Raw genomic sequence first — 27,190 nt, 5'->3', positions numbered from 1 at the left:
GAAATGCTCACCACTCATCTGAAATGCAGAGTGCTGTGATCCCTGATTTGCTTTCCTCATACACATACTCCAAGCTTCCAGTGAAAGCATTCCACACCTAAACAAAAATAATATTCATCAACTAATAATGAAACATACTCATCGGAAATAGAAATATTCTTCACATTGAACACACTGCATAATGCAATTACTATATATAATGACCAAGCACACACAAAACATTCATGCATATGTTTTGAATCACGTGAAGTTCAAGAACTGATCGAGGGGAAAAGAAAGACTGAAGAAATATAATTCATGTGTAATTATGTGTGTGATTACAATGTTCATATTTGTCAGTGATTATATAATTAAAGCAAAAGAACCATTTGTTACAGGGAAAAACTACAAATGAATGGAGGTTCTAGTACCCTGTTCGGCCACCTCCATCTTGAATACATGATGTAATACGGGTAGGCAGACAGGTCCCATATGGTGTCCTGCATCATCTCATTCTACAATTGCTGTAAGCATGCCTCTAGTTCAATTAAATTCCTAGGCTGCCCAAATTGTTGTTCCAAGTGATCCCAGATATGCTTGATTGGTGACAAATCTGGGGATCGGGCAGGCTAAGGAAGGATGTTAATATGGGAAGACACTCCTGTGACCCCTACACTATGTGTGGTCAAGCATTGTCCTGTTGAAAAATGTCTTCTGAGAGTCCTGCCATCAGTCACAACACATGTGGCTGAACGGTAACAAATGTACCGCTGGGCTGACATAGTACCATGGATGGATATTAGAAGTGACCGGGTGTTGTATAGGGAAATGAAAATTTGATATTCGTAGCAGCAAAAATGTTGTTATTGTAGCAGAATTTATCAATTTTGTAGCACTTCAAAATTTTGGCAGTAAATAAAATACACAGTTTTATATGTATATATATATATATATATATACAGTAGCATACACAGAATTACTTTCTACTTCAGAAAACAGTGTTATCTCGGCTCAGAAGAAGGGGTGCCCCCCCCCCACCACAAGGCACAAAAGAGACAGATTTTCTCTAGAAGAAATATATATATTTTTTTAATTTTTAAATAAAAAAAAATTGACACCTTGATATTTGTATTTTTACATTTTCTACAATACCAATGAATTGGAGTCTTTTAACATAAAGGCATTCTAACATATATTTCAGATTTCAAAATTAATTTGAAAATGAGTGTTTTTAGATTTAGTTTGTAAAAACTTGGTAATCACTAATTTTTAAAAAAATCACTAAAGGAGAGACTTGAAACACTCATTAGAAAAGTAATTATTTTTCTTGTTTTTGCCGCTGATCCAAGTCTAAGTTGTGCTTTTCTTCTCTTGAGCTTCAAGCATTTTTGAACGTTTGATCTTGCTTCTTTTACCAGAATTTACTCATTTCATATTTAAAATGATGTGTTTCTTTTTGAGTTATTTAAAAGAAAAAACTAAAAACTAACTCAACTTCTTAAATTCAGAAGTTGAGTTAGAATGGAATTGTTAAATGTATATTATGAATTATGATACTTTTTATAAGTGCAGAATGTTCCATAAATTCCTTTGGGAAAGTCTTCTGGCCAAGAAACTATGAATGTGGTGAAGAAAGGGACTTTTTTTCACCTGACACATACCTTCAATATAGGAGAGAAAATGCAAAAGAAATGCTACACATAAATGAAATATGGCAAATTAGGACATAATGAACCAAGTACGGAAATGTTTGTAAATATGGGAGCTTTCTGACCTATATAATCTTGCAGATTGATAACGATAGCTTAAAGGGAAAAAATGAGTTTTGACCAACCTTAGCTAAAAAACATGCAAAGAGAAAAACTTTTGACAGTAAAAATGGATAACTCTATAAACAAATTTTTCCCATGTTATGATATTGGCATGTTCCGTCCTTAGCAAAAGTGATAACAATACCCAAATGATAACATTATCAGTGATTCTAATAAGTAGCATCTACTGTAATAAATAAAAAAAAATATGAATAATAAATAAAATCAAATAACTCTAGCAATGAACATAGGATTAACTAGATATAGTCTGAGACTGGCAATATTTGTTGTAAAGATTTTCCATATTTCCATTTAAAATTTAAAAAAACTTAGCAATCAATGTAAAACACAAACATTCTCACCTCAAGCCTTCCTTCTTTACAACCAACAGCTATAGCTATATCACGAAAGTCCACACTCCAAACAGCCTGGAATGGAAGTGGTGAATAAAATCGAAAGTGTCTGATCCCCTCAGGATTTTTTTCAGAACTTATTCCTTTTAAAGGTTGTTGCTCGTGTTCTGACAAACAACATGTTGTATTAGAATCAAAGACTTGTGGTTCATTTTTGGTTTCCTGAAGCTTGACAGTTCCCATTTTGTCCCCATAGCAAAAGTCTTCTTTTTGACTAGACACATATTCGTCACTCACACTTGCACCTTTCACAGGATAGTTTTCATCAAATGAACGAAGAGAACTATCAGCACATGAGTTTTTAGACACAGAGGGAGATGGTACTTCTGGCACAAACATTGCATAACAATTTTCTGTGTCATCTGATACTGGTGATGAGCCATATGTTGAATCAGAAGAAAAACTGCCACTCTCTCTAGGGAGGCTGCGAAGGTTCTTTCTGTGCTTTGCAATCCTATGTGGAAGGATATAAGATAGAATTAAAATTAATGATATTAGTAAACATTAGGTGTTAAACTTTTTTGATATAAATCTCAACCTTCATGGTAGAGCATTAAAAAATCTGCAGTCTTATTTCTTTGCTAAATATTTAGCATGATGTTGTTTACAAGAATATGCCTTTAAGATTAACTCTACCGAACACGCATTGGTTCTATGCCAAAAGCTGTGTGCAGATTCTTGGTCTTTATTCTCACTAGCATTGACAAGGTATCTAGTCTTCTTAAAAGATTTTTTATTTTAGTAATGACAAGCCTAGATATTTTCTAAAGCTGATTTCTCAATGTATTACTTTGCCTGATACTAGTGATGGGCAAACTATGGCCCACGGACCAGATGCGACCTGCTTGGAGGTTCTATCTGGCCCACTGATGATTTCAAGTTAATAGTATAGGAATTTTCAATTTCAGTTTTAAAAAAAAATTCATTTAAGGAGGTGTTCCATTTTTTGCATATGGAAAATATAGTTGTGAGACTTTAAATAGAAACTGAGTTAAAAACTTTTACATATGCAAAACAATGGAATATGCTCACAAATAATGAATTAAATATGCATAAAATTATTAAAATATACTTATTTATTTTCACAGTTGTAAAGGACAAACCATTGTCTCATTTGCAATGAAACCGTGATAATCTTCAAAGTACAGAACATACATTTCACCACCTCATGTCAAAGCATAAAAATTCGAATTACGAAACAATGTCTGAATACGTCTGGCACGCCATTTTTTATTTTTGTTTTTTTTGCCTGCTCTTAAAAAATTTGCCCATCACTGCCCTGTACCAGTGGATCTCAAACTTTTGCTGACTACAGCTCCCTTGCCCAATTCATAATTCATCCACGGCTTCCCAAAATAGTTTAGTAGAAATTTCCATACACAAATTTTTTAAAGAATCACTTCAAAGCATAAATAGGTACAAAAATGAATATCTCCATCTCACAGCAATGCCATTGACAAACGTTTGTAACACCCCTCTAGGAGCCGCAACGCACACTATGAAAAAACACTGCCCTATACCCTTTACTTTACACCAGCTGAATATCAGAAGAAAGACTACTTTATAAAAAAAAAGATATGGCATTTTAAAGGGGATTTAGTGATTTCTGCTATGCTGGTTGAAAAGCTAAAGGGGAATGAAAAATTCTCCCCATTCTTTCATGAAGGCATTGATAAGATGGCATTGGTAAAGATTGATAATTTTCTAATGGGAAGCTGAGGTTGTAGACATCGCAGAACAATCCGAGGATGATGTCACTTTCACTGTTCATATGAAGGTTTTTGTAACAGCTGGCTGATGCAAAGATATATTTTTGAAAGAGAGAAATTCAACTGCCTTTGCGGAAAATTGAACCCACGTCCTTTCACTTTCCGTGTGAATGCCCTAGACCACTAGACTACAAAGGCAACAAATGTGTCAATCTTTCCTTGAGCGGAGAGTGACATCATCCTGGGATAAGTCGCCATCTGGTGGCAATGTCAGCAATTATGAGCTTTGGCCTGAGTTAGGTCCGACCATACATGTACGGTCCCGTTCAGTGCACACAAACTTCAAGGAAAGATTGAGACATTCGTTGCCTTTGTAGTCTAGAGCAGTGGTTCTCAAACTTTTTAATATTGCGGCCCGGAAAATTATTTTTTCAGGACTCGAGGGCCTGGTCTTGAGTATAGTCATACAAAATTTAAAATATTTTAGAAACAATAAATATGTAATTATATGAACTTTTACTACAGTAATAGTAAATAACTATTAATAAGTAATTCCGCATTATTTATATGATTAACTCAAATAATTAATGAAAAAAATCAAATTTCTAATTACACATACAATCGATTTATTTACGTGTTTAGTGAGGGATGTTAACGAGCTCGAAGTTTTTATTGAGTAAGAAAGATGAAATAATTGCGTTAAACATATTATTCCATAGCTTAAAAAAATACATACATTCTCTCTCTCTCTCTCTCTCTAATCATCAAAAATTTATATTATATAATGTGCAATTCTGGTCACTGTACCATAATTAAATTGAGCATTTGTTCTTAGTTACGACATAAAATCAATGAGAAAAATCTGTGTGCATAGTAACTCCTCCAAAAAAGTGAGCCGTAGCAGAAAGATGTCAGGGTAAACACTAGCTACAACGTCACCCACCTTAGATATTTCAGAAACAGGAAAATTAATATTTTAATTGAAATATCTAAATGAAGTTTCACGAATCTCTGAATTTAACGTTATACTACCAGCACAAATTAATATTTCAATTTTAAAACGAAATACTTCAGTTTAACAAAAATTAGAACTTCAAAAACAGTGACTTACCATGGATTATGACACTAATGAGACTTTTGTTGTTGTTTTCTGCCCGTTATCTTGTTAATCCTGGGCTGAATCGAAGTAACAGCCAAACGGAGACAGTCAAAAAAATGTAAACGGTTTCTCTGTTTTGTTTTGAGCACAGTCATAGTAGAAAAAGCCGTTTCACAAAGATACGTGGTAGAAAAACAAAGAATAAGTCTCATCGCCACCTCATGCAAATTTGGAAATTCGTTTTTTACTTTTATCCAGAATTTTGCAAGGCTAGTAGAATTATAAGTACTTTCCAATCCTTTGTCGGATGACAATTCAATTAGTTCAAGGGTTTCTTGATAAGAAAGGGCTGCTGTTTTGTGTTCAAGAAAAGGATTCACGATCCACACGTATTTTTCTCTTGGGTCCTCGTGTTCCGGATAATATTTTTCAAACGACAGTAGCAACATCTTTAAATGCGATTCAATAACATCTGGAATAAGGGTGCTTGAATGCAAGCCATCTTCTTCCATAACATAATCTGAGTGTGACTGAAACATTTCGTAATTATTTTCACCAATCATTTTCAGCCAGAGTTTGAGTTTCTTTTTAAATGATTCAACCTTATTCCAAGAATGAAACATCGTTGTTTTTGATCCTTGAAGTTTCAAATTCAACTCATTTATAGAAGAGAATATGTCACTGAGGTATGCCAACCTGGCTACCCACTTCTTATCTTGAAAGAAGTAGTACATATCACTTTTTTTACTAATAAGGAACAATTCAACTTCCTTCCGAAGTCTGTATATCCTCTTCAGAACTTTACCTCAGGACAGCCAACGAACTTCCGAATGAAAAAGTAGATTTTTGAGATCAGTGCCCATCTCATCACACAATACTCTCAATAATCTAGTATTCAAAGCACTGTTTTTTATGAAAATAACTATTTTAATAGATTGCAACAGGACTTTGTTAAGTTCAGGAATCATTTTTTTAGAAGCCAGGTTTTGCCTGTGAATGAAACAATGCGTTGATATTAAGTTATTTTCACTCACCATATTCTTGATTCTAGCGACTAAACCCAAATGTCTACCCGTTAGATTTGCAGCACCGTCAGTGCAAACTCCAATGCAATTTTGCCAATCCAGTCCTTTATCTTTCATAAAATTATCCAAAACTTTGAAAATTTCATTGCCGGTTGTGTTTGCAGCTAATTCCGAAACACTCAAAATGTCTTCCATCACGTCATTATCAACATGATCAATAAACTGAATGTACGTGAGCAAAATGCTGTGGTTTTGCACATCAGTGGATTCATCCAGCTGTATTGCAAACAATTTTGATATCTTAATTTTTTCTACGAGTTGCATTTCGGTGTCTAGTGCCATGTCGGATATGCGCCTTTCTATGGTATCATTTGACAATGGAATGTCTTTCATTCTATTTGCCGCAGACTGGCCTAACACTTCTCGGCAAGCAGTAATTAAAGAAGGCTTGATGAGTTCTTCGCCAATAGTATACGGTTTTTTGCATTTGGCTATTTGTAACGATATCAAATATGATGTCATTAGTAGTGAATCGTCAGTCGTTGAAGTGCGAGAAATAATTTTCTTTTCTGCTTGAAGAGCCCCTTTTTTGTGCATGAAGAAGTCAATAGGTTTGTTCACAAAATCAGGATGTTTCGTGCTGAGATGTCGGATGAGACACGATGGTTTCATGGCTTTGTTTGCCAAAACAGTAGCACAAATAACACATTGAGGTCTTGGCAATTGGTCGGTGTCAGAATGAAACCAAATTTCAAATAATCATCACTGTATTTACGGATGAACGCTGACTTTTTTTTCTGAGTGACACTAGCTATTTTTTCCTCTTATGCACATCCTGATGGTCGTCCTGCTGGCTTGACTCGGGAAAATCGGGTTTGTTTTTAGTTTCACTTTCGATACGGGATTTTTAAACTCCAAAACTGAACAAAGTCCCTTGTCTCTTACTCATGATGAAGTTCGAATTTACACACTTATTCACAAACAAAATGAATACTCCAAAAAAAAAATTATAAAATAAAAAATCGAAATGACAGCTTCCACGTATCACCAATTTTTTTTCTCCCGAAGAAAACAGTACCATACAATTCTGAGAACCAGACACAGACTGCTTCGATGTCTGATTAAGCTTTATGCCCGGAATACAGTATTTTCTATGTACCTCGCTGATTAGTGGCTGACATTTGGCATATAGATGACAAAGGGTAAGATTTCCCCATTCAAAGTTGTAATTAGATTTGTAAGAGCATTTTTCACGAATGGTCAACAGCAGCGGCATCTTTATAGGCCCTATCTTATGGGTTAAGAATGTGTTGATTGTCCAAAAGTTTCTCATCATTCTTCAACACCTCCACATTGAGAAGGATGCCGCTTGGTCACTGACGAGCATATGGTGACTAGCACATGTATTTTCAGTCTCCGGGGCATAGGTGTTTAGAAACATAAAGTAGTATTTTACTTAAGAATATTCCCATAGTAACGATGGACCATATGTATAACAAAAAAAAAAACAAAAAAAACACACACACCCATATAGCTACGGGAGTTTTTTCGGCAAACATGAGAGAGCACTTTAATTTTCCTAAAAGGTGCCTAATTGTCCGGCAATCATGACGGCTACTTGAAAGTTGCACTACAAAAAAAAGAAGGAAAAAGTTCTTTGAGGGAAGACCAGACTATTCTGCACCCCATTCGCATAGTCTTGTGAACGAGGATTGCCTTGAGAAAGATATTCCCATTTGGAGTTGAACAAAGGGCCCCCCCCCCCCCCATGGCTATTCCTGCTTGTCGCAGTGAAAATCGTTCACTTGTTTACATTCGGATGTAAGGAATTTTGTGGACAGAGATTTGAATTACGTATTGCTTATGAAAAAAAAAAGTTTCTGAAGTAATTCCGTTATTGTGTTCAGGAAAACTATATAGCAAATAAACAATTAAAATGATCCAAAGGTAAATCTCTAGCGGTCCGGCGGTTGAGAAACACTGGTCTAGAGGTCTAGGGCATTCACACGGAAAGTGAAAGGACGTGGGATCAATTCCCCGCAAAGGCTGTTGAATTTTCTCTTTCCAAAATATATCTTTGCATCAGCCAGCTGTTAAAAAACCTTCGTATCTCAGAACAAGCCAACTTTAAATACATAAACACCATGTACTATTGAAACAATTTTAAAAAATGTAGAGAAAGGATGAAAAAAAAATCACTTTCACATATTTAGATTAATAACATTTGAATAAGCTCAACAATTTTTTCTTACCTTGAGCGTTTTATGGATGTGAGGCATTCCCCTGAAACAGAGTCCCAGACACAAATGTCACCTTTTAAACAGCAACTCACGATAATACTATCATCTGCAACAATGCTTTCAACTTCCTACAATTAAAAAAAAGTTTTAATATTAAATCAATGATACAATACTTTCTTACTTTTTTTGTGCGATATAGGCTGAATATTTCACTACTCTAATTGAAGATGGAAATTAATAAATGATGCACATTATCAACAGAACAAAAATTCACAACAATAAATTTTAATTTTAAATTTCTAATTGCAAAAAAATGGAAATGAATTAATGCAGCACACAACCCTGGTCTATGGTCTTGAGACAACTATTTTATTTAAGAAATGAATGTGCTGGAATCATATGTTTGTGGAACCTGATGGTGCATTTATCAAAGAGTGGTACAGGCCTTGCCATCTTCTAAATTAAAATTAAGAAACTGGCATGAATGAATATTCTTATGGATGTAATTGAAATGTTTTAGGTCAGATTCACTCAGTTGGGAAAGATGAGTGACAGTAAAAAATTAAATTATAGTCACTAGCTAACCCACTGAATCATCAAAGGGCGAGACTATTAGGGATGGGGGGGAACATAACACCCTAAGAAATACTTTGAAAACATGTCTTGCCTCTCACATGGCACCTGTTTTCAGGGAAAAAGTTCAGGAAAAGTTTGTCTTCAAAATTTGTGAAGTTAAATTTTTTTTTTTTTTTGAAGTACCCACCATTTATCCTGTTTAAAACATATGAAAAGTCATGTAGATTGGAAGGAACTTGTAGATTTGTGTTTGAGAACCCACAGTGGTGTGGCAAACAAATATATATTTTTCTTTCTAAATTTAGATAATTAATTGAAAACACATGGAATACAAAATAATAATCTTTTAGGGTAAAAAAATCAACCAACCTGAGAATGAGCATGAAGTTTAACAGGAAGAGTTTCAGTAATCAGGTAGGAATCACAAGAGGAAGTCACTGCATCAGATGAAGCCTCTGTACATGATTGACTAGGGGTCTTCCACGACGTCCGCCATTCAGCATAATGTTTAGTGCACATACATCTGTATAAAACAACCATCAAGTATACAAACAACATTAAAGTGGGAATACTCAGTGCAATGGCTAACGCAACTTCCGATGGGGATGATGGATGGTATGGTATGTCAGATGGGAGATCATCAATGTCTGAAAGGAAAAGAGCAAATAATACGTGAAAATCAAATAATACATGAAAAATAAATTAAAAAGACTATATTTGGCATCCCGCCATGCAATGTTGACTGAGCAGTTAAAGGGGTAAATTTGGGACCTCCCATGTTCAGTGACTAGGGCACTAGACAGGCCTACCAACCCTCTAGTAGTGGCATTGCAAATGATAGTCAGATAAATTAGTATTCAACCCTCTAATGCAAACCTAAGGTTACAAGCTTTCCATAAAGTACAGAATTTGACTACACAGGAAAGATAAGCAGCATTCTAAGGTAAAGGAATATATTTTTAATACCTTTATCATTCTGTTCAACAGATGATAAAAACTGCCAATATGATTTCTTTGATGTGTCAACATCTCCAGCTGTGCGAAAATGCACAGCTCTCTCCGGTTCCATGGCTACTGATAAATGAACGGGAGGCAGTATGCTTATGTACCTGGAATTTAAAAAAAAAAAAACTAACATGATATGCATTTGAATGTATATAGAGGCTGCATAGGAAAGTCTCTTTACCCTGAACCATTGATCCCAGAAGCATACTTCCAATTGGAAAAAGTATCCAAATAATGTGTAGATCTCAGATACATCACTTATATTGCAAGAGGTTGGATGGTTATTAAAATAATTGAGGAAGTAGCAAGATCATTCAATCCTAATGCAATGTATGATACCACAAGAAAAAGCTCATAGAAGCAGGTTTGCAACTGACATCTAGAAAAGCTGCTTATGAAAGTATTCTGGAAAAATTCTTTCTTAAATAGCAAAACAGATAGTCTTTCACAAAGCCCAAGTATTCCAGCAACATTATAATACTGCTTTGGGTGATGATTTTGTTGAAGAATTTCGGAAGGTTCACTATACATACATACACATTCCAACATGTACCAATTCGTTAGAAGTTCTGCAGAGGAATACGGACAAGGTGCATGTCTGGTTTAGTAGTAGTAGTACTTTAGGTAGTAGGTGAATCAAAATATATTATTTACCAGTGTCTGAAATAAACGCATGATACCATGGGAACCAACACTTTAGATGGGTTGTAAGAATGTGACAAAACAGTGAACTGTTAATAAAAATTATGGAGGTTACCAAATTCTCATCAGAGAAGTACGATAACGCTTGTTTTTTTATAGCAGCATACCACTATTTCCCTACTAATTGGAAAGAATAATAGCTTTGATAGTAAGCCACTAGAGGATATTTGTTTGCTCAATCTCAGGATGCTAAACATTCACCCCATTTTACTGTAATTTTTTATTTTAATAACTACACAACCCCTTGCAGTATGAATGACATATCAGAAGCATAAATCTTATTTGAATAACTTTTCCAATTGGAAGTATGTTTCTAAGATCAGCAATTTGTAAGTTACTTTCCTATGTACCCTGTATGTGAAAAATAAAAATATCTGATTGATTCACAATGCAACTATGTTATAACAATGATGGAATTAAAAAAATTATCATTCACATACATATCATGTGCTGTATTTATTTTAACCAAATCATACCTAAATATTAGCTGTTAGTTGTTCATACTTTAACATTCATAATGGCACATGATAGCTCTCTCTCACCAAGCAACTAAAATACTTCAGAAAGAGCATTTGTTATAGCAGCGGTTCTCAACCGGTGCTCTGTGTGAACTCCCAAGGGCTCTGCGGCCGCTCGAGTTAAATAAATAAAAACCCAGTAAATTTGGAAAAAATAATAATTATCAATATTTTTGAATAATAAAAATAAGTCAGAAACTTTGATGAATAAATAAAAAATAGGAGTCCGGGGCTCCGCCATAGAAATTACATACCGGAAAGGGCTCAGAGGGTCAAAAAAGGTTGAGAACCGCTGTGTTATAGTGTAAACCTGTAGAAAAGACTTGTTGAAGATGAGATAAGCTGAACCATCATTAAATTTTAGGACAGATTTATATAAAAGTATTTCACACTATGTTTTTTATACTGTATTGGGATAATTTACGTACCTTCCTGATAGTGAAATATTGTAATAACCGAACAAAGTTGTCCAATGCTGAGGAGATAATGTTTGCCATAAATACAAATTCTGATGTTTCAAAGACATTTTCACTCTCTTTGGGAAAAAATCTCCTGTCACAGTCTCAAACATTTTTTCCTCATCGACACGTATGTTCTGAATACCTTCTGAATCATTTGAAGCCCCTTTTAGTGTCTGAAGTATAGGGCGAACCACTGCAAGAAAGTGATTTTTATAAAATCTTCACACGAACAAGTGATCAATACAGTATTCAATACAATTATTTGAAAAACTTCACACAATAATACTTGTATGTACAATTCAATTCAATATGCAGCCTTAGTTGAGCACAGTGCCTGATTGGAAGAGGAGAAAAAAAAAATCGAAGCAATCTTATGATTAAAACAATTAAATTTTAGAATTTCTGATATCTTTTATTTGATTCAATTTAGTTTTTTTTACAATAATGTCAAATCTTATATCAGAGATTTATGCTCAAAGATTTCTTCTCAAAGTAAATTTGTTCAAGTTTTTACTACTTTCTTTCTCTCTATCTTAAACCAGTCTTTTTGGTTTTTACTGCCAATGAGCGAGATTATCTTTTTTCCCCTTGCCATTCACAAAAGCCTCCAAAACATACCCATACTCTTCATATCTGGGCTGTTTTTGGCCATCTTGGGCATTAAAAAGTTATAAAGCAAAGTACAAAGTATCTTTACATACATCCTAGCCGAATGAATAGGCATACAGTTAAAAACTTCATATATTTGACAAATGTACTATATATTTTCAACAAGCAACTTATTTCTGACATAAAAAAAGGAAATAAACATGAACTATTTTTACCTCCTTTGGTTATAGGCGATATCCCAACAGCATTTTCAGATATCATTTCCATAATACCAGATTTATAAATCCATAAAGCCACCCACATTACCAAGCAAACCTGAGAAGCCAATGAAATGTTCAATTATCATTTCTAGTAAAATCACTATCAAATTAGATGATGTACACAAGCAATTATGACCATATCATGATTACTTGCACTCCTAAATATGACTTTTGACCACGACTTTATAAGCACCAGGTCACCATAGTGGCTAAAAAATGGCGCCTGAAATTTTCTATGTGATGGCTGAACTATCTGAGGACAACATTTTTGGAAGTTGTGTAATGGTTTCCACTAACATAGGAAAGGGTTGCTAAATCTTGGAAAAGCTTGAAAAGGCTGGGAAAACCTTAATCCCTTATCGAGAAAGTTTGATTTAGTGTCATATTGTCCTCCCAATTACATAAGTTAATAAAGGGTAACTCTCTAAGACATAAAACTAAAATCAGATAAATAGGTTTAGCAATTCCCCTATCAATTAATTTATCTTTGTAAAATCATATAGTAAACCAATTTTATCAGCTTCTTATTTTGTTATTTAAATGAATTAATAAATACAAGCTTCAAAAGTAGAGATGTAAAATTCTCGAGAATAATCTTTAGGAGAATATTCTCTGGAAGGGCTACTATTATAAATAACTTGAGAATATTCTTATTGAAAATAATAAGAATTATTCTGAAGTTATTTATAAATATTCCTTCCAGAGAATATTAATGAATATTCTCCTCGATGAGAATATTCTTCTGTTATTTATAATAGTAGTCCTTGCAGAGAGTATTCTCAAAAATATTTATAATAACATGCATTATAATAAATAATCTCTATAAATAACTTGAGAATAATTCTTATTATTTTTGATAAGAATATTCTTTAGTAATTTATAATAGTAGTCCTTTGAGAATATCCTTGAGAATATTCTCTGTCCCGGTCAAGAAGACGGGAACATTGAAGTTTGCATCCCACAATATTAAAGTTTGAAAGCAAAGAAATGAAACCAACATAGCTGAATTGAACAACTTATAAAGAAATATGAGAGATACAGAATTTAAGTGTATAGACATTGAAGAAAACAACAGTTCTGTATATTTTTAGAATGAAGGTGATTGCATAAGAATAGCTTCCTTTATCAATTTTGGCTAAATTTATATATATATTTTTTGAACTTATTTTCTGAAAATTTATCTAATTTCAAATAACTTTTAAAGGTTTTAACCTAAAGCATGATTCCCAACGTGGGCGATGGAATGTTCTGGGGGGGGGGGGACAATTATACCAAAATTGTTTTGTTGTAAATGTTTCAGGCAATGAAACTAATTAATATTTTATAATTTAAACAAAATTTGTAAAAAATTTAAATTATTTAAAAGAGAAAAATGAATATTCTCGATTATTCTCCAATTTTTACATCCAGGAGAATATTCTCGCCTCACATCTCTATTCAAAAGTAGTATAATAAAAGATTAGTGGTAACGTATACCATAAGGCCACGTTGAACAATTCTGGTCCTTGCCCAGAAATAAATGACTTTCATTCTTTTAGGAAGTTCACCAAGCATTGGATTATTTGTCGGAGCAAAAACTTTAGCAGAGCCATCATGAAGATTTCCAGAGCTTCTGCGTCTAGAGCTTGCTTCACAAATAGCTCTAAAATGATTACATAAGAATTGAGGAAATAATGCTTAAAATATTTGCTTTTTGCCACATTAACTATAGATAACTATTAGACTAAAGAACAACTATGCTAAACGTAAAATGAAAAAGCAAATCGTTTGATATGCAGCTGTAACCTGTGAGTTATGCAAATTGTGTATTCAAATATAGTCATGTGTGTACATATAAAGAGATACATAGGTAGATAAGAACTGAACATTGCCCTTAGCATATATATCCTGTATATGCATATACAGGGTGAAAACTTAGTCTGTTTCAACTGAAATAACTTGTAAACCATTGACTATAGAAACATACTTTTAATTCGAAAAAATATTTAACTAGCGTACCCATATTAGATGTAATTTATTTTACTATGGGCTGTATATGTATAGAGATGCAAAATTTAATTTTTTTTATATGTTTTCCTGTCCTCTAACTTCCAATAAAAATTTTAGAAAAGATTATTCTATGCTTCATATGCTGCTCTTTCCCCAATTTTCAGCTATTTTGAATTCCAATATCATAGCAAATATTGCACTTAAAAATATAGGATTCTTTTTGTTGGGCTCACGAAAGACATGGCAACAACTCTAATTGGACTTTAGAAGACAGAGTGACCGTATGAAAAATTAAATTTTTTATCTACATTGGTAAAATAAATGATGCATCTAAGATGGGGGGGCTATTTAAAACATTTTCTAACTGTAAGTATATTTATATAGCCAACGATTTAAGAGTTATTTGAAATGAAACAGACTTAAGTTTTCACCATGTATGAATGTTACAGTCTATGTCAGAAGTCTAGACTCATCTTGTAGTGGCCAGTGTCTGAAGTCAGGGCAATGTGGCTGTCCATTTTGTGGAGTGTCCAGGCTTCAGATTTAGACTGTAACATATACATACTCATCTTTATATTTCCAATAAAAGCACAAATGAAACAGATTTGCTGCTTAAACAAAGCAATGTAAAATATTTGTTACTATGCTTGAGACTATGGAATTATTCTATTTGTTTGGAAAAAAAATTAACATACAAACAAGAACATCATTTTTACTATAGGATATAATGTCTCTTAGCATATGCTTTTTTTTCTATGGCATATGCTAAATCATTACACTCATGAAATGATTGAAATTCAACAATTCACAGTTATTGAAGAAGTCATTATATAAAAATTTAGGTGCAAACCTAGATTGTTGTGAAGATGCTGGGTAGTTTGCAATTCTGGCAGGGCTTAGAAGCTCTGGGTTTTGTTGAGCAGAGTTATGCCTATGGTTGATGGCTGAGCATCTCTTGTAATAACCTCTATGCAAGTCAGAAATCTGCAAATACATTACTTGATTTAAAAAATTATCTAATGTACATAAAAATAAAACTGGGACTTTTTTTCACTTTAGAGTCATGAAATTATGATAAAACATTTTTTCTTCAAGCTTCTCATTTTATATTGAAAGCTATCCAACAAATGAAAATTGTATTAAAAATTCACTGGGAAGTTTATGTTGTTGAGTCAAACTGTAAAATTTGATTTTAAAGGGTTAAATGTTTATAAAAATACCACTTCCTTATACATGTGTATCATTACTAGTTGAGATTATTAAATTCCATTTATTTGAAGAACTTCAAAATAATTTTGCATCTACATTCATATTCCATATAGTACCATCAATTTACAAAGGACATAAATTCTTCATTTGCAAAGTTTTTCCAAGCTGAAAATAAGAGATAAAAACTTTGTTTGAAAAAAAAAACCTTTATTATTTGTGCAATCTTTCATACACTTTTTGTTTTTAAATCAAATCAATACCTAACCAATTATATCTTTGAATTACCTCAATTCTTCTGATATCCAGGGATAAGAAAGTAGCAAAGAACACAAGTTGAAGAAAGAAATCAGTCAACAGACCAACTACAGCGAATAAGCAAAACTCCTAAAAAAGGGCAAAAATTACGGGTATAAAAACTGAGAATAAAACAATTTAAAATACAAATTAAATGCAGAAAGTGAACAATAAATTTTTGTATTTGGAGAAAAAGTAATCTATGACTGACACATCAGATTAGACACAAACCTGGATTTTTGGAACGAATGTAAGAAATGCAACAGTTAGCAATGCAAGTTCAGTAAACAAGTTTTTAGTTATGGACCAGCCCTCTTTGCTTAAACCTGCAGTTGAGAAAAGTTGAAAAAATAAGCAGATTGCAACAAATTGGACATAATGATCAATAAATAAAACAAATTAACAACATAAAGATATTTTTGTACTAAAAATAAGTTATTTTCACACAACACTCTCCCATAATATTTTCCACAAAATTTAAGATCACTATTTCATAGCAAAATATTAAAAAAGTGACAATGCCAGTGAGAGCATTAAGAAGCACATGACATCACCTATACAAGAATATAAACCTTGTTTGAATACTTAGAAATAAAAACTATTGCATTATGAAAAATTGGCCTACTTCATTTCAAACTAACCTTGAGCTACTCGCAGTTTAACATCTAAATGCAATGGAGTAGAAACAATTGATTTGGTTAATACGAGCATGTTCTCCAGGCCAATCACCACAATGAGATAAGGAAGTATTTCACTAAAAAAAAAAAGAGAATTTTAAAGATGATTAATTTCATACTAATAATGAAAATACAAAATTCTGATGAACAGGAAATCATATTCTATTGCACATGAATGCCAGACTACTGCCCTCAGACTCATCCTGTTGCTAAGATGTAAGATCTCTTCTGGCCTGATTTTTTTCACATCAGAGCATGAGGGAAGAAAGATTAAATAGGAAGGAGAATGAAGTTGAACACTGAGAATTGTTTTATCCCTTAAGAAACAAAATATGTTCATTTTACCTAGTATCAATAATTTGGCTAAAATTAATGTCAGTGTAGTACATATAGCTTAAGACTTATTAAAAACTAAAGGTGGACCTCAAGGCTCTTGCTTCCCAAGTTCAAATTCATCAGGTAACACATAGGCTTTTGCTTTTTTTCCCCCTTAGCAAGCAAGCTAGTTGCAATTGCATCACTACAGCTTTGTGCCATACATGATTCAAGAGGTATGGCACATGCATCAAAGAGGCTTGTGCCAATGATTTTCCACTTGTCTCATAACTCGGCATCCCATTCACATTACGTGCAAGCTCAGCAAATTACTGGAGGACAAGCCTGAGCATGCATAGATAGCAGATAGGCTCCCTCCCAGCAATAGTAATTAGTGTGGTTCAATTTTATAATTGACGCAGTAAGAAAAAAAAATTTAATGACTGACAATATGAAAAATTGCCAATAGCACTTCTAGATAGAAAAGATTATACATTTTTTTTAAAGATTATATATGAATAAAATTACCTCCCATTGAGAGTTGGATTCAAGCCAAACCATAAGCACAGACCAACAGACATCAAAAGTGACATTATGACAGTCATGACAGCACTGATTGCTAATGCCCATTTTGACTTGACAAGATCAATTTTACCTACACATGAAAGCAAATCATTAATAGAGTTAAATGAAAAGAAAGGATCAAAACATTTATTTGACACATTGATTAGAAAATTATTCTTTGAAATGGTGAAAACATTTAAACATCATTATTAGTCATACCTCAGAATTTTGGAAATGTTTTTGTTATAAATGTAACGTAATATATTGTTCTACACATACCCTGCATACTTGTAATCTCACTATGACTGGGTCCTGACGCAGGGTCAGATAATTAAAGTAAAAGATAATAAAAAGTCTTTGTTGGACATAAACCCTAAAATGCTATCAGCAACTGCAGCCCCACGTCAAGAAAAGCCAGTACTTTTTCGGAAATTTCAAAGGAAGGCACTTGGTGAGGAGAAAAAAATTAAGGAAGTGTACAACAGGTTCAGTATGTTAGCTGTGGGACAATCTCTTTTATCTTCACCTCTAGCATTTTTCTGACACCTTATTTCTTGTTTGGAACTTTTAACCATATGTTTAGTTGCACTTATACTTTTGTCAGACAACCATGTGGACCAGTTTGCTGAAGGTAAGTACATATTTACTGTCACGTATTAAAACATGGAGTGGAGCTTTGTTGTCTCTGGGAGAAGTGGGGACTGCAATGGTCCCATATCCATGGGAATTAGATTTCACAGAATGCTTTGGGGAAACCAAAAAAGTAGGATTGGGTACCAGAGCTGTAAATTCCCTATTCATGAATGAATGAATTCAATCCTCCCATGAATTCCCTCCATTTATCTAAAACCTAAAATAATATTTACTTATTTCATTTGAACTTTTCAGCGGACACTATGATGTAAAAATGTTTATTCATTAATTAAGTAATCAACATACATTAAAATTATAAATTAATACTGTTAAAATTTTAATTCACCATTAAAATTAATTTACATTATATTTTTGATTAAATTTAAATTTCATTATCATCATTAATATTTAACTATTTTTTATTAGAATTTTATTTCCTGAAGGCTTACTTTGGTTGTTGGTTTTCCCTGGTCCTCTTCACCATTTACCAGGATAATCAAGGTTATTATGCAGTAATGTTGGAGTATTTGAAGATATGTACAGTGAAATCTTGATACAGTCGAATTCTGTTATAACAAACTCCAAGGGACTGGAAAAATCACTTTGTTATAACAGAATTTTGTTATAAAGGAATTTCTGATATCACAAATTTTAACATTCACTGAAACGGTTTTGTTGTAGCGGAATTTGATTTCATCCATAACAGAGCATAATACGCAGCAGCGCAAATAAGCAGACTTTCTTTGCTACCCATTTTAAAATGTCTGAATGCTCCTGTTGTTGGCCAGGTGTACCTCCCGTTCTGTCATTATTCTATGGCTTTTGTATTGAAAGCCATAAAAATTATTGCTGGTCCGAGGACAATGACTTGAACCAGTCATTGTGGGATCCTGGCTTAAGTGGGGGGGGGGTGTCTGATATCTATGGGTTGGTTTATGAAGAGTGCATCCCGCCCTTTAGGATCTATGAAATAGCCACTGATCTGCCAAAACATTTTTGTTGCTCTTGTAGAGCCTCAATATATATTCTTATATGTATTATTATTATTATTACTTTACTTTGTACATTGGCTCTCTCTTAACAAGCACGCTCTGGTCACGTGAAAGAATCTCAGTACATTCTGTACTGAAACACGAGATGATCACGTGACCGGATGCCCCTTCGGAGGGTCCGAAGGGCCATGTGTGTGTGAACATCAGTTCAGCTCCAGCTCTCACACGAGATGCACCAACGTCGTCTTTCTCTCTCTTAATATATGTACCATGTAAATAATATCTTCTATATAGCATCATAATTAAAGATAATGTATCTACAACTACGTCTCATTCATATGGAGTCAGATGCAACTACGCTACCGTCACCACCTAGCATTTAGCATTTCAGCATTGGTGACCGCAGACGTTTGAACACAAATAATGATGCCTTCTGAATATTCTTCAAAAGACGCCATTACGGTGAGAGCAGCAGCAGAGGATTTTTCTCCCAGCAACAGTGGACCACGGAGCATCCTCCCTCGAAAGGTCACTTCCGCTTGACCTCTTGGCTCTCTTCTCTCTCAAGCAACAGGATGATCGCAGCAGAAGGGGACAATACCGTTCCCCAAGTTTCCAGTGTCGCTCTCCGCCTTCCCCCATTTTGGAAGACAAACGTTTCTCTCTGGGTGAAGCAATGCGAGCAAGCTTTCCTCCTTAGCTGCATTACAAGTGATGATACCAAATTCGCCGCTCTCGTCGCTAATATCGACTCAGAAACACTACATGCGGTTGCCGATATTGTCGTCAATCCTCCTGCGACCGGGAAATTTCAGGCTCTTTCGGACCGGCTGATACAGGAGTTTGCCGAAACTGAATCTGCTAAAATCAAGAAGTTGCTCACAGAAATTCAACTCGGAGATGATAAACCATCACAGCTGCTACGAAAAATGCGCCAACTCTCCGGATCTCGACTAACCGATGATTTCTTAAAGACATTGTGGCTGCAACGTCTTCCCACTCAAATCCAAACTGTCCTCTTAATATCGAGTGATGGACTGGATAAACTCGCGGAACTGGCTGACAAAATCGCGGAAATAAGCCAAAATGCATCCGTTTGTGCTGTTTCTCCACCGCCGGATCAAGATGACTTGCGTGCACAAATCGCAATGCTCACCAAAAAATTGAATGAACTTTCCTCTCAACAACGTGGACGTTCACCACATCGCGGACGAAACAACTTCTTCAACAGGCGTTCCAGTTCCAGAAACAGGAAAAATTCCTCCGGAATGTGCTACTACCATCATCGCTTCGGTAAAGATGCTCGGCGCTGTACTACACCGTGCAACTTCAGCGCACCAAAAAACGAAGGAGCTCCGTCATAGCTGGCATGGCGAACATGAGCTCAGAGACCAGCAGGTTGTTCATCCATGATCGTAAAACGGGAATAAAATATCTCGTTGACACGGGCAGTGAAATTAGTGTCGTTCCGCCGTCAGCGACTGCTTCCACAACTCCCTGCTCTACATTTCGTCTCTACGCAGCAAACCAGACGTCAATACCGGCCTACGGTACCAAAAATATTGTTCTAGATCTGGGTTTGCGACAAAATTTTCCATGGACATTCGTCGTCGCCAAGGTTTCGTGCCCTATCATCGGAGCAGATTTTCTGCGCAATTTCAATCTCATGGTAGATTTGAAAAAGCGTCGTCTCATTAGCTCTAGCACATCACTTCATTCCCTGGGATCAGTGCATCAAACGGCTCATCTCTCAATTTCCACAGTGGGCCCATCTCAGTACGAGAAAATTCTTTCTGAATTCCCAGACATCACAAATCCGTGCTTAATAGGCGAACCTGCATCGCACGACACAGTTCACCACATAGTGACTAAAGGTCCTCCAATATGTTCTCGACCGAGACGGCTTCACCCTCAACACTTTGAGAAGGTGAAGACGGAATTCGATTTTTTGTTACAACAAGGAATAATTCGTCCTTCAAAAAGTTCATGGTCTTCACCATTGCATATTGTTCCGAAGTCGGAAACATCTATACGACCAGTGGGAGACTATCGAAAATTAAATTCTGTCACAGAATTCGATTCCTATCCCATCCCATACCTAAGTGATTTCAGCAATGCACTTCATGGTAAGTCAATTTTTTCAAAATTAGATATTTTCAAAGCGTATCATCAGATCCCTATTTTTGAACCTGATATTCCTAAAACAGCGGTGACAACACCATGGGGTCTGTTCGAATATACAAGGCTTTGTTTTGGCTTAGTAAATGCGCCTCAAACATTTATGCGTTTCATGCACGAGGTGTTAAGAGGTTTATCTTTCTGTTATGCATATTTAGATGATATCCTCGTATATTCATCATCTGTTGAAGAGCACGAAAATCACCTGAGGCAAATATTTGAGCGTTTACACAAGTATGGCTTGAAACTTAATATTTCTAAATGTGTATTAGGGGTAGATAATTTGGAATTTTTAGGTCATTTAATCACTCCTCTTGGCATTAAACCATTACCTAGCAAGGTGCAAGTAATATTAGATTTCAAGAGACCTGACACAATTTCTGAGTTGAGAAAATTTCTTGGTCTCATAAATTTCTATAGAAGGTTCATAAAACATGCTGCTGAGTCACAAATACTCTTACACGATTTTCTAAAGGGCTCCCGCCGTAAAAAAGATAATCGTAAAATTGAATGGACCGATTCTGCACTCGCAGCATTCAATCAATGCAAAGAGCAACTAGCTAATGCCACTCTATTAGCTCATCCTTCCACATCTGCAAAACTTGCACTTCATGTTGATGCATCTGATTTTTCAATTGGTGGTGCATTACACCAGGTAGTGGACAATTCTTTGCAACCGCTAGGATTTTTCTCTCGCAGACTCACTCCAGCGGAAACACGCTATAGCGCATATGACAGAGAACTATTGGCTGCATATTCTTCTATCAAATATTTTCGACACATGCTCGAAGCACGTCAGTTCACTCTATTTACAGATCAAAAACCTTTGGTCTATGCTTTTCGGCAGAAGCATGACAAATGCTCGCCTCGCCAAACCAGACATTTGGATTTCATTTCCCAATTCACGAGTGATATTTGTCATATTCCTGGCTCAGAAAACATAGCAGCCGATATAATGTCCCGCATATGTGCTATTTCAATGCCAAGCCCAATTAATTACAATGAAATCGCTGAAGCTCAAGCAACAGATGATGAATTATCAAAATTGATGGGTGATTCAAATTGTGGCTTACAATTGAAAAAAATTAAACTTCCCGAATCTGACATAGATTTAATTTGTGATATCTCCACCGGAAGTGCGCGTCCTTACATTCCTGTGCAGTATAGGAAAACGGTGTTTGATCACGTTCATAACTTAGCGCACCCAGGCATCAGAAGAACGATCCACCAAATCCGTTCTCGCTTTGTTTGGCCTGGTATCAATAAGGAAATAACAAAATGGGCAAAAACTTGCATGGCTTGTCAAAAAAGTAAAATTCACAGACATGTCAAATCTCCTTTGAAAGAATTTCCTATGCCATCTGCAAGATTTGACCACATTCATCTGGACATAGTGGGTCCATTAACTCCATCAAATGGTTATTCTTACTGTTTGACCATGATCGATCGTTTTTCCCGCTGGCCAGAAGCACAACCGATAAAAGACATCACAGCTCCAACTGTAGCGGAAGCCTTTTATAACTGTTGGGTATCCCGTTATGGTGCTCCATCAGTTATAACAACTGATCAAGGTCGACAATTTGAGTCCCACCTTTTCCGCTCTCTCCTACAACTTCTAGGCACCGAACGAGCTAGAACTACCGCTTTCCATCCTCAAGCGAATGGTTTGATTGAGGAATTTCATCGACCACTAAAAACGGCCATTAAATGCCATAACACCGAACGTTGGACCGAAGTATTACCAACTATACTTCTGGGCTACCGAGCCGCTCTAAAAGCCGACCTGCAGTGTACGCCAGCCGAACTCGTGTTTGGTGCACCCTTGCGTCTTCCCGGCCAATTTTTCGACTCAACGAATGTCAATATTGACCCTTGTGACTACGTAAATAAGTTACGGGGCCACATGCAGCAGCTCCGTCCAACGCCAACAAAACATCATGGAAAACGTGCTACATTTGTGTATCCAGAACTGATGAATGCTACTCGCGTATTACTACGTCGTGATAGTGTCCGTCGACCCCTCCAGAGACCATATGATGGTCCCTTTCTTGTCATTAACAAAAATGAAAAAGTGTTCAAACTTGATATCAATGGCAAAACAGTTTCGGTTTCCATCGACCGCTTAAAACCAGCATTCTCCCTCTCGGAAGATACAACGCCACTGGTGGCGAAAACGCAAACTAACGACTCTACGTCAGAGAACTCGACCACGAAATCGAAACCACCAGTGACCACACGATCTGGACGTCGAGTCCGGTTCACGGATTTTTATCGTGTCCAACATTGACACTGGGGAGGGGGTACTGTAGAGCCTCAATATATATTCTTATATGTATTATTATTATTATTACTTTACTTTGTACATTGGCTCTCTCTTAACAAGCACGCTCTGGTCACGTGAAAGAATCTCAGTACATTCTGTACTGAAACACGAGATGATCACGTGACCGGATGCCCCTTCGGAGGGTCCGAAGGGCCATGTGTGTGTGAACATCAGTTCAGCTCCAGCTCTCACACGAGATGCACCAACGTCGTCTTTCTCTCTCTTAATATATGTACCATGTAAATAATATCTTCTATATAGCATCATAATTAAAGATAATGTATCTACAACTACGTCTCATTCATATGGAGTCAGATGCAACTACGCTACCGTCACCACCTAGCATTTAGTATTTCAGCACTCTCTTGTGAAGTGTCAGCTCAAAAAATAAGAAAAGGAAAAATATTATGAATGATTTGATTATTCATTTATATATTTTAATATTTATATTTGTATATATATTAAATTATACATTATATTTTTATTACTCATAGTAATTTTTATATTTTCAAAAAAAAAAATTCCCTCAAATGCATTAGTTTATACAAAATTTAATTGCTTTTAAAATTTTTTGCAAGTCTTTAAGGTAAGGGGTGTCGGCCTATACATAAGTACAAACGGTATGAAAGTTATAAATTTTCAGAATTTTTTTAAATGGGCTAAAAATAATTAACTTATTTAATTTATTTTGGAGCTTTGTTTCAAAGATACAAGTAAAATGAATTTGCACGAGTTTAGGACATAAAAAAGGGGAAATGTATAAAAATCAGTATTAATGAGAGAGCCACTCCATAAAAAAAAAATGTATACTTTGAATTGCTGAGAATTGCATGTCCAAACATTTGTACAAACAATATAATTCATACACCAACCACTTTTCACTCCTGCTTTGAAAGATACTACAACTACTTTTCCATACATGCCTCTGCAATTTGGAAGGTAAGATGGCAGCATTTTAAACACATAAAATACATACCTCAGACATCATAACAGAGAATATATATATATATGCAGTGAAATCGCATTTAATAACATTAGTTTCTGGCCCTGATGCACTTTCATTGTGTTAATATATTCCATAGACAAAGATTCCATAGCCGACAGGCAGTCATGTGGTTAGGGAGTTAGGCTCTGGCTGTGGCTGCTGTGGTGGTCGAGTGGTTATAGTGACGGACTCGCGACGCGAGGATCCGGGTTCGAATCCCACAGTGGTGGTCGGCTGAAGTTGGTTTTCTGTGGTTCCCAACTTCAAGGTGCGAATGCAAGCCGATCTCCCCGTTAGAAAGTCTCGCCACAGAGAGCAACAGGCCTACAACGTTACAAATATTCAATCATTACACTTCACTCACAATTTGAAGTACAGATGGCAGCACTGAAATATCATACACAACACTAGCTACTCAGACTGTTAGGTGTACACACTCACTTTGTTCCAGACTCTGCCACGAAGCTGGGCTGGAAGAGATCTTGGCAACGGGATAAGTCTGGTGGCAGAGACACTGGCGTTCATTCATTCAGCCTCTGGCTGTGTAGGTTTGAAATTGAATCCAGGTTTGGGCATGGATATTTACTAACACTAACAAATTCTCTGGGCAGATCATACGCATCTCTTGGGAATAAGTAAGGGTCATGTTATTAAAATAATTTTAAAAAATTTAAAATATAACTCCTTTATAACAATACGTTTCTTCAGTCTCTCGAGTATTGTTATGTAGGCTTTTCACTGTATATATTTATAAAAAACTTCTTCCCAATTCATAAGAAATTCCTCAAAGGAATGATTATGAGGTGCATGTGCAGTTTAATGGTTCTGCAGTAGCAGGTATTCATGGGAATTTTATTTGACATATGTACATAAGGCAATTTAAAAAGACTCAAAACAAATTTTAAAAAGTTAAAACTAAATTTTAATAGTATCTGGTATTTATATGCTTAACATAATTCATAATCATGATGAGCTTCAGAAATGTAACACATAATAACCTACATTTTGAAATACTTACGGACAGAGAAATAGATATAAAGGAACAAGATCATGTATGCAATACCCAGTGGTACAAATTCAGATAACGAATGCAGATTTTGGAAATGAACGTGGAAGACAGAGCCATCTTCAGGCTTGTAGCTTGTGTCATCAGGATAAGGACTGGAGGGATATTTTTTCCTCAACTGATTGAACAGACTGTGCAGAAATCTGAAAGAGAGCAGGAGTGATTCATAATGCCTGAAAATTTTCCATCACATAACTTAAGATTTACAACCTTTCTGAAACTCTCTGATTGCTTAATGTCTGGCCATGGCCTATGATCAGAGTGGTATGCAGGATGCCCCCCCCCCCCGCGCTGACCAAAAATTAGGAAAAATAATATTTCTGTGAAAAAAGTTAAATATTGAAAGAAAATACCCTTTGAATGCTATATTAACCAACTTCTGTAAATTTAAATGCTTTTTGAGGGGGCGGTAACTCAAAATTTCTAGGAATGAAATTATTTGTGCCTCTCATGCCTTTTGTGTTCCTTGCAAAGGTTGATCTTGCATACATCTCTGATTATGACTTTCATCAAGAAAAGAGAGGGTTCATTCTTCAGTAGGCAGAAACTGGGGGGAAAAACATTCCCCAGGATTACTGCTAGAGGATTCTTTTTTATCGTTTCTCCTTATTGAAGAATGAGCCATTTATTTTCGCAAGGAAGGTCACAGAAGGTTGATGACCTTCATCATTCCGTGATGAAAGTTATATTGCTAATTATTACTCACTGTCTTAAAATTGATATTTCATTGATATCTCAGCAAAGGTGAAAAACGTACTGAGAAATACATTTTTAAAAACATTTCGTTCATTTATACCATAACAAGATTTCAAATGATTATAATTCTTTATAAACCAGCACTTATGACTATATTGGAAAATTTGGCTTTTTTATTGAATTTTTCTTTAAAAAACTTACTCGTGATCCAAAGATTTAAAAACAATGGTTAATGCATAAGTCAACACCCTTGGCCGACTGCGAACATTCAACTGCTTTATTCCTGTTTCTTTCCATGGTACTCCAAACAATGTTTCTGAAACACACATACCATAGTTTTTTTTAATATCAGAAGCAAGCAATTAAAAAACACCATCAAATACATATATATATAACATATAGAAGAATTGAAAATTTGAAATAACTACACATTTTTTTTCTGAACAATAAACACGTAGATAAATCTTCTGATTGATTCAAATTCATATTTTAAACTTATGTCCTGCATAAAAATGTCAATTCACTCACTTGATGAACAAAAAGAGGTGGTATATATTATTTTATAACTAGTGTATAATGTTATTTATTTACAGAAATAATTTTGTAGGTCATATAAAGCACGTTACATACAGAGCTCATATTAATAAAAACAATTTCCCTGACTTTTCCAGGTTTTCCAGTCAAATTTTCAAAAAATTCCAGGAAATTATTTCAATGGAAAATTTAATTTTAAATTATATTATGAAATTAATTATAACTAATTACAAAATTAATTATATTAACACCTTAACTGCAACAAGTGCCCTAGGGAGTCTGTGTGTTAACTGCCATGGGCGTATTTATATGTCTTTATTCTTTGTGA

The 27,190-nt window shown here is 35.1% G+C and overlaps 1 protein-coding gene across 1 annotated transcript in view; it reads right to left on the bottom strand.

Annotated features, from left to right (window-relative positions):
- SCAP (SREBP cleavage activating protein) overlaps positions 1 to 27,190 on the bottom strand; it is a 57,321-nt gene that overhangs the window by 15,574 nt on the left and 14,557 nt on the right. The window contains exons 7-21 of the mRNA XM_089246405.1: positions 26,530 to 26,644; positions 25,585 to 25,775; positions 17,420 to 17,546; positions 16,541 to 16,653; positions 16,131 to 16,225; positions 15,891 to 15,989; positions 15,247 to 15,380; positions 13,884 to 14,049; positions 12,363 to 12,462; positions 11,506 to 11,731; positions 9,819 to 9,961; positions 9,222 to 9,499; positions 8,289 to 8,404; positions 2,153 to 2,657; positions 12 to 97 (exon numbers count right to left, since the gene is read on the bottom strand). Coding sequence (XP_089102531.1) covers positions 12 to 97; positions 2,153 to 2,657; positions 8,289 to 8,404; positions 9,222 to 9,499; positions 9,819 to 9,961; positions 11,506 to 11,731; positions 12,363 to 12,462; positions 13,884 to 14,049; positions 15,247 to 15,380; positions 15,891 to 15,989; positions 16,131 to 16,225; positions 16,541 to 16,653; positions 17,420 to 17,546; positions 25,585 to 25,775; positions 26,530 to 26,644 — 2,494 coding nt within the window. The remainder of the gene's footprint in view (positions 1 to 11; positions 98 to 2,152; positions 2,658 to 8,288; positions 8,405 to 9,221; positions 9,500 to 9,818; positions 9,962 to 11,505; positions 11,732 to 12,362; positions 12,463 to 13,883; positions 14,050 to 15,246; positions 15,381 to 15,890; positions 15,990 to 16,130; positions 16,226 to 16,540; positions 16,654 to 17,419; positions 17,547 to 25,584; positions 25,776 to 26,529; positions 26,645 to 27,190) is intronic.

This window comes from Pholcus phalangioides, unplaced genomic scaffold (assembly GCF_987345545.1).
Source record: "Pholcus phalangioides strain wild (caught in Gottingen) unplaced genomic scaffold, Ppha-v1.0 ptg000003l_1, whole genome shotgun sequence".
Taxonomy (NCBI): Eukaryota; Metazoa; Arthropoda; class Arachnida; order Araneae; family Pholcidae; genus Pholcus; species Pholcus phalangioides.
Note: the sequence above shows the minus strand (reverse complement) of the source record. Positions and strands in the feature narration are given on the sequence as shown.